The following is an 11,444-nucleotide window of genomic DNA, read 5'->3' as shown; positions in this document are numbered from 1 at the left end:
CTTCTCCAAATTTAAAATCCGCCAAATAGACGGACCCTATGTCCTGCCTTTAAGCTCTTCTTTAATTTTTACTGAACTCCATGACAACTCTGGAAGCTCAAATGCATGTCGTGGTTTTTTTAGTCAGAGATGGAAGCTTTAAAGAAGCCGCCATCTCTTTCCTCGCTCAATCACCTATCTCCTCCCACGCAAAGGTCTACCTACAGTGCATTTTTAAAATTCCGGTCTTTTGGCAGCCTGGTGGTTTGTTTGTCACGTACACTTTTGTTTGTTCCACGTTTGCCCTAGTCAGAATTCCCTATTCCCGTAAAACGTTGCGGGAAATCGGTCTGGACCAGCTCCTGTGTAAAACGCACCGAGTGCATTGTTGAATTAACACGAGAGAATGCCGAGAATGCTTACTAGCCGTAACTACTTCTCAAATGTTCTCAAAAATTCCCAAATGCTAATCTTACTCAATAATGCACGAACAATTTTTTTCAGTACTTATTCAAACCTCAAGTGATAAAATAAAATGAAATAAAATAGAATAAAATAATTAAAATGCAAATGGGATAGACAAAGAAATAAACAAATCAACAGTCGAACTATGCTATCATGTTTCTTTAAATCCACCTTTTACAAATCCATGTTTTACAAATCCACCTTTCACAAATCCATCTTTTACAAATCCATGTTTTTTACAAATCCATGTTTTACAAATCCAGTCTATGTTTTTACGATACGCTCGTTTTCCCACGCTTTGTGTCGGCTACGGGTAATTACTTCGAGTTTTGATTGGTCTACTGGATTGTCTCCGTCTTTTTTGATTGGCCAAAGTAATTACTTTGGTTTTGGTTTTACGACACTCGATTGAAACTCGCTCTATTAATTCATATTCCTAAAAGCTGTTCTTAAACCAAGGTAAATATTAAAATAGCTCTTTTAAAACTCGGAAGTAACCACTGCGTAGAGAATACGACTCCAACGAAACCAAACAACTGTGAAACGGATGAATCTGGTCCTGGGCATCATTTCTGGTGACAGTGATTCTGCTAAAGGGTAGGTCCTTGAATGATCAGCCATTTCATTTCCTCTTTATGATGCGTATCGTTTTTGTCAAACGTCTTTCTTCTTGAACCCTGCCTAAAAATTGGTGATTCTCTGTGGGGTGCGTCTCAAACCTCATGTCTGATGATTATAGCATCAAGAGAAAATAAAGTGATTTATTTTCTCTTGTCAGCATGTAAATTCATCTCTCAATTTCAATATGCTGTCAGGCAGACAAGTATTAAGAATAAAGATTATTTATGATCCTGAACAAATCCATATGACCAGCCAACGAAGAAATCTATGGAGGTAGAATGAATTTCGGTTGGTTTGTAAGTGGAAAACGACTCTTTGGTTCGTTCCACTGGAAAATTTCCGGGAGCAGCGGGACGTCTGAAAAGGTAGTCCTATTTCCCGTTGGAAACTTTCCGATGGAAATACAAGTTTTGAGAGGTCTTATCAGTTCCAGTCTATTCACGGCATAACATAACATAACATAACATAACATAAGACCTTTATTTACACACGAATGGATTTAAAGCTTACAAGCTTGTGGGGTCGAGTATATTTTAAATATACACGGTTTACATTTGTAATTTAATATATTTTCGGCCATATTTTTTATTTCGGCACGTCAAATCGCAATCATCTGGCGGCGAACGGACCTGAGTTAGTAAATGGAACACGTTTTAATTGCCACTGAAATTTCCGGTAATTTTTGGAAATGGTAAACAAAATTAGAAACTCTTCATTTATTGGAGAGGGTTCCCAAAGCGATGACGTCAATCAGCGGAGACAAGTTTGACAGACAAGCACGATGGCAGCAACTTCCGTGTCAGTTCAGCTCAACTGATTCCATCACTTACACGGTATTTGAAGATCCAAGATTTTACCTCCTGTCACTTATTTCAAGCTGCTGATGCCTTAAGTATGGGTTTCTCTGGGTGCCAGAGCTTCGCTGCATTCCATTAATAGAATCGTAACAAGTCGGAGCTATCCGGACGTTTGGAAACAGCGAGATGATCATGAGCAACCAGAGAATCGGTGAGCTCCGCTACTTCTAAAAAGCCGAGGTGCGTTGCGTTCATAAAATACCCCTAGCATGCATAGCAGCCGTTTCCTTTCTTTTTCCAGGCGGAGATCGAACATACGCAGGCTATAAATACCCCGCGAAGTATTTACTGATACTTGCAGCTTTTTATCAAATAGTTAAAGCGAGCGAAAATATTGTTTGACCCTTAATTATATTAAGGTGTACTTGTTAAGTTCCCAATCATGACAACAGCGTTTACAATTTCGCAACGAATCTCAAACACCACGTTGGTGAGTTCCCTTAACTATAACCAGGCCACGATATCTATTTCATCCTTGCAGTCATTCGCGTTTCGCCTTTGACCATAAACCTTTACTGCAGTAAAAAAATGGCGTGGGTTGTATCTGGTGTAAAGCACTAGCTAGCTGAAATACCCGCGCGTGAGTAAATAATCTGAATAATCATTAATTTTTCTAATATGTGTCAATGTGTGCAGAACCCACTTTTATTTGCAGCAGTATTAATTTCCTGTTTGAAAATATATATTAAAATTACGCGCGGCAACGGGAAGTATCAACACTTGGCGAAATGGCCATGTTTCGCCAAAGCTCGCATCACGAAAACGAAGACATGTTTTTTCTCTTGTTAGGAGATTGTAAGTCAATAATTTTTAGTAACTTGAAAGTCAGACACTACACTCACTCATGGCAACGAAGTGAAAATATTTTCTCTGTATATCTCGATTCTAAGTGGTTTGAATAACATCGATCACTTATTTAATTGTCTCTAATCGTTGATATCGATGGAGCGCCCAACGAACGATTTTAAAGCTTTGTGTGGGAACTGTACCTAATAACTGGGATTTTATTGGAAATGCATTTATTGCGTTTTCTCCACACTGCAAAGGAGATTCAAACAGCTTAAAATTCAATCACTTTATGATACGTTTTGTTGAAAACCGAAATCGTAAGAGCTTTTTTTATTATTGCAACATTAATTAATGTACGTACGTTTTGTCGGCGTTTATGTAAATCATGTCAGATAAAAAATAAAAAAAATTATAATTCCAAAATCGTTTTTTTTCCTACAGAATAATTTGATAATGTCTTTTTTTTCATTCGTATTTCATGCAATTCATTCAAGCATTGACCCAAAAAAATTAAGCAAAGGTAACTACCTCACCGGAAGGCATAACATCCAAAAAAAATTTTGTTGGCAAATTATGGTGCACCCTTAGGGCTTCGTGACATGTTCCTCCCCCACGAGTGTCTGCTGAAACGAGCTGGAATTTACATAGACCAATCACAATGGACTTCCAGATCCTGGAAGTGCACTTCAGAATTAAGACCCTGAGAAAATTTTGTGTACGGTCACTGCAAGAAGATGGGCTTCGTCTGTTGAGTGTATAAATGTCATGCTTTGGTTTAGATGTTTAATAAGCTCTTCACAGAATGAGTATGGTAGAATTTGTATGGTTGAAACATTTTGCTTCCTTGTGATTCAAACCTATTTGTGGCATGCACTTGGGATTGATATCATATTTACATTTTTTACCGCTTCAGTGGAGTCCTTTCGTTTGAATACCCCCATTTCTTGTGGTCCTTTGGTTGAACAGATTTAAGGTTTGCATTATTTTCAAATCAAAGAAACACTGCATAACACAGAATATGAACGGTCGGTTTGCAACACAAAAACGTGAAATCAATTTTTAGAGATGATCATTGCCAAAAGCAGCCTGAAAATTTAAAACTTAAATGGAATTTTTTCAAGCTTTCTTTCAGCTACTGTCCTAGTTGCATTTATTGTGCTTGAAGGTAATGGCTTTTGTGCAGTTCAAATACACTCGTTCTCTGCTAGCGGAGTTCTATTCGTTTACGTTCGCTGGACTGACGAGTATGGGAAAAGAGACCTCTGCCATTGGTCGAAACTAACTGTGTTGAGCACATGCTGCGGTTACTTAGTGACCAAATCCTCACGTGATATTTTATGTTGTGTGAGCTCAATTAACAACAGCGGAATAATAACTATAAAGAGATGCGTGGTACACAGCACATTCTTTTGCAGTTAATTTGGCTGTTGTTATGTGAGCCTGCACAACATGACATATCACCTGAGGATTTGTTGCTAAGCAACCACCATTCTTGCCCAACGCCATGAATTTTCGACCCATGGCAGAGTCTCTTTTACCCTATTCGTCAGCCCAGCCCTTTTTCTGTGTCGGTTCCCCTTTTATTCCCTCCGTTTTACCCTTACTATAGCTGCTTATGTATTTTCTATTATTTTATTATTTGAAAGCAAAATTCCCCGTCTGTACCCTTAAACCATTGACACCTGGAAGTGAGGCTTAACCCATTGACCCCCCCTGGGAGTGAGACTTGTACGTGGCTTTTACTCTGTCTAACACCAGACGATTTTACTCGTCAATTGGGGGTGTCTTAGGGCGTTTGAGGTGTGAATGTGTTAATATATTGGTTTTGGTTTTGGTTTCACTTCTGATTGGTTGAAAAAGTCGTGCGAGAACTTTGAACCAATCACTGAGTGAAGTAATACAAATCCAAAGCAATTTAAATAATAATTACTTTCGACACTAAATTAAAAACCACATTACAGCTGAGACCAATTGATCATAATTAAGACCATTCAGTGGAATAGATGGTACATGTATTTGCTTTGGGTGGGCCTTGATGCTTCTTGTCTACTCACATACCCTGTCTACTACAACTGTTCAACCCACACACTTGTTTTAAATAATTGTGGTTGATCGTGACCAGTGCAGTGAGAAAAGATCTTGATACCTGCTGGCCAATCATGTACAGTGTAATACACTTCTTACAGATGTATGTTTTAATTTGGCAGCATAGGATAATATCTATAATGTTGATATCTTTACTTGTTGCATTTTTCAATACATTTTAACATTCTGCTTTTTATACTTCATTTTATTTAGTAAGCAATATTAGATTCTTCTTGCGATGACACGGAGGAGTGGTTGTTAAAAGCTGTCTTTTGGGATAGACAGTACATGTTTCAGTAGTAAGTGCAGACAATATGGCCTGGACATCAGCTAGAGTATACGGTGAGTTTCTAAAATTTACAGTAAATTAAAGAAGAACTACTAGTACTGTACCATAATTATTTTATGCCATATTAAGAGCTATTTCTAGGTACACAGGCTTACTTAAATAGCTTAAGTACAGCTTTAATTTAGGAGTTTATTGGCAGTTTCATCCTTGGAATTACCCTTAGGAAAGTAAAACGAATTAATCCCTACTTTTGGTGTCCTTAACAAAATACTTTGCCCTCATTGACAGCTACTTGAACACATACCCCGTACATATTGCAGTGTTCCAATTTACTTGGCATAGTTGGAAGCAATATTAGCTTTTAACATTTAAAAATAATGGTTCAGTAAATGTTGGTTGTAATCGAAAGATCAATGAAGGAGCTAGTGCATGTGATTTCTTTGTCCAGAGTGTGGACAATAATATATGAGCCAGCTGTGCGCCAGCCCCAATAAATCATGATCACTATAAAATATTCAATGTAAATGTTAACTGTAACCTAACCCTGAATCATTCTTCTTCAAACTAAATTCAAACCTAATAATGTCAGGCCTAGTTAAAGGCGCAGTGTCACGCTATTTAGTCAAACTTCAGGACACTGAAAGATGCTTTTGCGTCAATGAAGACCAAAAAATAATGCTGTAGTTTTGTTACCAATAACCACTGAAGTGCACTGAAGCTATTCTTTGTTGTTTGCGGCCAAGGATGGAGTGATCAGGATGGATTGGAACTTGAAAAAAATGGCCAGTTCTTTTGAGTTTAGAGACCGCATGCATGTCTGATCTTCAGAAATTAAGTCGCCCCAAATTAAACAGAATAACTCTTTGTGTCATAAATACATTTCATTTCAGTCTTCTCATAGGGTTGTCAGGAATGTTGTACTGTACGTTTGAGCTAATGTACTAATTTAGATTTTTACCCAGTTAATGACCTAAAAAAAGCAAATTTAGCATGACATTGCCCCTTTAAACTGTCCTAGTGTGAGTGAGTGGCTCCTCCTCTCTGATGACTGTGCATAATAATTATTATAATAATTACAATAACAATTAATAATAATTGTAATTGGCCAGCAAGTCATGTAACTGTAAGATCTGTACCTACGGCCAACCCTATTATATGGGGTTGAGCCTCACATGGGCCAGTTATGTCACATTCACACTTACCCCTTTGGTCTCTATCTAATATTCATTTATCGGTTTATCTATTTATGAAGTTAAACACTAATGCTGAAAAACACTTCTTTAAGCTTGAGTAAAGCTTGATTATAAAGTCTGGAGTATAAATTAATATTAAAGAGATTTAAAAAATTAATAAATCGAAACTTAAAAGACAGTTTCTTTTATGTGACTGCATGTTTACTCCAACTGGTTACAAAGGACAGAACTAGGCAAAATAAGAAGTACTCCTTTAATTTGATATGTGCAAATATTACATATAATATAGTGAAAAACATTAACATGCAACAATTACATGTATCTATTCCTTGTCATACAGATTGCAAACACTCATGCAAGTATCCAAATCCACAAAATGTAAAGGGACTGGAAGTTGACTTCAAAACATACAGGCCTAATCTTAAGATTTTGTGGAAACCTTTAGACCCATCAACAACTGGTAAGTAGGAGGTTTCTTATTGCCCTCACAGTGACCACATTATCTCTTTTATCTCTGCAGTAACTTCAGAAGATTCTGGTCATGTAGTACTGAATAAAAGACTTTCCTGCATGAAAAAGCTCCTACTGATACATGTACACTGTATGCCTTAAACTTGTTACCCTTCCAAGCGCAGGCAAACCACCCTTTGTTAGTGTAACAGTAACGTTGTTATTGATCTGTAGAAGGATTAACCCTTTGACGTCCAAACCGGCCTAAACCGACCAGACTTAGTATTTTACTCTGTCTAACGCCAGACTATTTTACTCGTTAATGGGGAACCCCTGGGAGTCAATGTGTTAAAATAAATTACGACAGTTGCAATTTGCTAGGCAAGAAAGTTTAAAAGCAAATAATTCAATGAAAGATCAAACAAAGTGTCAACTGAGTCCTGTGTTATATTGTTTTGGTCGTTTCGAGCTGTTAGAGGTGTCATTTTGTGAGATCTTTTATAGACCGACAGTTAGATACATGTAGTCAAGAAATTTACAAGGTAGGCAGCACCCAGCCGCCAGCTGGTGATCTCGACTTGTTCAAGCTGGAACTGACGCCAAACCAGTGTAATTCTCACCTTAAAAACACCAGCATCCAATGGATTAGGGATGTGCCCATAACTTCGCAGAATTTGAGCTCCATCTTTTTGAAAAATTCACTGAGAAAGGCGATAGTCTGAGTAGCAGGCAGTTTGGTGAATTTAATAGAAGCTTCTTTCCACTGGGGTTGACTTTCGAATGATCATTTGAATACAAATGGACATGCAAAAACCCAGCAAGATTTTCTATAGCCAATGGGGAAAATATCATACCAGGTGCACATTTTGCAGGGTTGATTGCAGGCGGTTTCTTGCTCCTTCTCGTAGCACAGGCATACATTTAGATCACTGTGAAAGAGTAAGGCAATTTTTTTTTTGTATTGACTACTCTTCCTTATAGGGGCTGATTACATGGTGAGTTTCAGCCCAGGCTAAAATTTCACACTGCCCTCCGGGCTGAAATTTTGTTGCAATTTCATGATAAATTTCAGCCTGGCGCAAAACGCAAATTTGTGTGAGAAAATTTACTGAGATGCAAAAACACAATTGATGCACATGCTCACGTTCATTATTTTTTCAGCACAGGCCGAAATTTCTTTTCGATTACATGGACTTTTTTGCATATTTTTCAGCCCGTTTGGCCGGGCTGAAAATTCTAGCCCGGTTTCTGAAACTGCGTGCTAGGATTTTCAGTCCCGGCTGAAACCTGCTCCATGTAATCGTCACTTTCATTTCAAGTGGATTTCTTTCAGAACCCAGGCTGAAATTCTGGAGCCATGTACATGTAATCAGACCCTTAGGGACCATACTTCAGAAAACTTTTAAGTGCTACTATGACCAAAAAAATCATGGAATTTTTATAATTTTCTTTGGATTTCAAAACTATGTGAACTAAAACAGTAAGTAGCCCAAGTATTAATTAAGCCTCGATTTAAAAAAGACACCCGACAAGTGACAATATGCACGGTTACATGCAGTCAGCTTGAAGCTTTGATTCACTTACACACATGTACCTGCCTGAAGCCTTTAGTTTGGGGAGACAAAACCATTGGATACAGATCTTTCTCTGTACTGTATGTCTTGGCATATAAGTCTTTCATGAAAGACTCTCCCGGGCCAACCATGTAAAATCAGTCTCTACCTCATACAGCTCTAAAGTAAAAATGTTGCAACACTAAGCTTTTTATCAAAAGCCACTCTAGAAACAATTTATTACAAAACCGTAAGCCCAAGCGTATTATATGCTATGATTGTGTGGAGCTCTTGTTCAGATTATTTGATGAAAGATCTAGAACTAATCCACCTTAGAGCAGCAAGACTTATCCACAAACTACCAAGCTAGAGATCGACATGGAAGACGAAACAGTACTCACAAATGCAAATTGGATGCCACTGAAATATTTTTGTTCTCATATTTTAAATGTAACGCTTAGAGCTTTTTATAATGTAGAATTACAGTAGATGATGTAAATAGACTAGTTGTTAAGAATGCTTCTTCTTATAGTCTTAGGAAATCGTTAAATAATGTTGTTGTATCTCGCTATATAGGCCAAGAACCGAACAGGGTCGTCGTTCATTTAAACACAGAGCTGCAATTGCCTGGAACTCCTTACCTGACACTATCAAGCAGCCTGAAAATCCTCTCTCTTTTAAAACAAAGATAAAATCGATCAAGACCTATGTCAGGGACATCAGTTTCCAAAAGGAATGCTCTGTTAATTATAATGAGAACCCTGATTTTAACTATTTTTAAATGATTGACCATTCTTTTTATTTTTGTATTTGTATATTATTTTCTGCTATATGACAATTGTATTGTAAATTTCTATTTCTCTTATTTAGACTTTAATATAGTAGTTTTAGTAGGTCCACATCAGCTGTAGAGTTGCATATTTTAAACCTACTTGTCAAATAAATGTATGTTTATATGTATGTATGGATGTAATTATCTTCTGCTGACCATTTTCTTTCTAGATTTCAATTGGACTAGCTATGCAGTAATCTACTCAATGAAAGGAGAAGATGAGGCCAGTTGCAGAGTAATTCCACGGGTCTGTTGTATTTCAAATTGGATTGTTATAAGATTTGTAAAATTAATAAATTATTCATCAAAGTTATGACCAATCAGCAGGTACTATTTGAGACATGTACTTTTCTGTAAACCCTTGCAATAGAAATTAATTGGGATGGATCAGTTACATGTACATGTAGTACACAGTAGATGCAAACTCCTTCTCAGCTTATTAGTATTCATTAACTTTTGATACAAATCTCTACTGTATCCAATTTGTTATAATTCTCGTGTGTGATAAAATAATTATTCAGGTCAACTCTTTGTGACACTGCAAAGACTGGAAATAGAAATGGAGTCGATAGAGAGAGAGAGAAAGAGAGAGTCAGTAATTGTTTGCGATCATTTCAGTACACGACTTACCGACACGTTATGCCGACAGGTCACTGACACGTTATCAACAGACGGCCAACTGATGGCCAACTGTCGGCCTACCGTCAGCCAACACTTCAGTCTGCAACATTACGAATCAAAACTGTCGGCTGACTGTTGGCCGTCTGTCAGCTGACAAATGACCAACAATCATCTGATAGACGGCTGAAACTATATCTTTTCTGAACTTTTCTTCACTTTTAGCCAAAATTTTGCTTTTTATCTGCCGGGCAAGCCAAGAAAAGTTGTGAAAAGTATGTTACCGAGTAATTTGGACCCACGTCTGTGATGTGAGATGGATGGCTTAATTTATTCTTTATTTCACGTGACAAACTGTTTTGCAATGCAAGATGTCTTTGAAAACAGGAATGCAAAGCAGTTTGTGACACAAAATTGAAAATAGACGGGTCCATAAGCCAGCTCTCACATCGCAACCATGGGTCCAAATTACAGTGCTACAGTAGCTGTTCTGCCAAGTTTTTGTGGCTTAATAGCACAACTCAGAAAAAGCAAGCAATGGTGACATAATTATGTTTTCTTTGGATGGGTAGATTTATAGAATAAGTACAAACGAAAAATATTTGCATTTAGGTGCACTTTAATAATTATGGACTTGTGAATCAATATGACTTTTAAGGCTTATTCAGAGATTTCCAGAATTTATTTCAAGACAAATGATGTAAGCTTATTACTGTGCTTAAAGGATCCTACTGGCTTCTGCAGCTCTTTAATCATCCTCAGGAAGAACAGAATATTCCTTTTTATACATGTAAATATGAACACTAAATGAACTTTATAAATTTTTATTGAAAACAGAATCAAACTGAGTGCCTGTTGTCAGTGGAAGAAGACTGGATATATCCCAACCCCTTCTCAGTTCAGGTAATTGTGTCGATAATTTGTAAGCTATATTAATTAACCCTTTCACTGTGCGGGGTTCCCCATTGGCGAGTAAAATCGTCTGGCGTTAGACAGAGTAACATCTATAAGTCTCAGTGGCTTTTACAGGAGTCAAAAGGTTAATGGGAACATAGTTTTTGAGTGAACCTAGCTGTTGTTAACCCTTTCACTTCTGTGGGGTTCCCCATTGACGAGTAAAATCGTCTGGCATTAGACAGAGTAAAATCTATAAGTCTCAGTGGCCTTTACAGGAGTTAAAGGGTTAAACTTCTAATGTAAGGATGAGCAGATACATATGTGGCAAAGATTTAGCTACATGTACAGTACACACAATGTAGGTCTTCAGCCAGACCAAACACCGTTTTTGAATAATAATAATAATAATAATAATAATAATAATAATAAGTTTGTATAGAAATAAAGACAGAGCTAAAAGAAAGATCCAACCTTGTCCAGCCTTCAAAATCACAGAGTAGACAGAAAAGGGTTCTTAGCAAGCAGCAGAAAATCCATGAAAATTTCTCCACCAACAACTGACATTTTTTCTGTCTACACCATGCGGACAGGGCCCAGATCACATGGGCATGATAAGTGACAGAAATGACATGAAAATACACGATTTGGTCAAGCTAGAACTGGCTACAGTGAAAATATTATTCTTGACTTTCTATGATCAGAACTACCTGTGAGGAGATGGTATTCAAACTGTGCAGTCAAACACTGCTTATCTCGGCCTCAGAGTATAAAGTTACGTCTTCTGGAGGATAAGGGTCTTACAATGACTGCAGAGCG

General features: G+C 37.4%; 1 protein-coding gene across 3 annotated transcripts in view; it reads left to right on the top strand.

Moving 5' to 3' along the window:
• The first annotated feature begins 820 nt into the window (after window positions 1-820).
• The window catches only part of LOC138059273 (uncharacterized), a 23,502-nt gene continuing 12,878 nt past the window's right edge, over window positions 821-11,444 (top strand). The window contains exons 1-5 of one of the 3 annotated variants that reach the window (XM_068904843.1): window positions 821-1,041; window positions 5,010-5,138; window positions 6,619-6,738; window positions 9,284-9,360; window positions 10,569-10,634. In XM_068904843.1, the coding sequence (XP_068760944.1) occupies window positions 5,111-5,138; window positions 6,619-6,738; window positions 9,284-9,360; window positions 10,569-10,634 (291 nt within the window). In that variant the 5' untranslated portion in view covers window positions 821-1,041; window positions 5,010-5,110. Of the gene's footprint in view, window positions 1,042-1,818; window positions 2,103-5,009; window positions 5,139-6,618; window positions 6,739-9,283; window positions 9,361-10,568; window positions 10,635-11,444 lie in introns of those variants that run through there. The other 2 variants (XM_068904841.1, XM_068904842.1) reach the window with 2 other exon arrangements.

Source organism: Montipora capricornis, chromosome 8 (genome assembly GCF_036669925.1).
Source record: "Montipora capricornis isolate CH-2021 chromosome 8, ASM3666992v2, whole genome shotgun sequence".
Classification (NCBI taxonomy): Eukaryota; Metazoa; Cnidaria; class Anthozoa; order Scleractinia; family Acroporidae; genus Montipora; species Montipora capricornis.
Note: the sequence above shows the minus strand (reverse complement) of the source record. Positions and strands in the feature narration are given on the sequence as shown.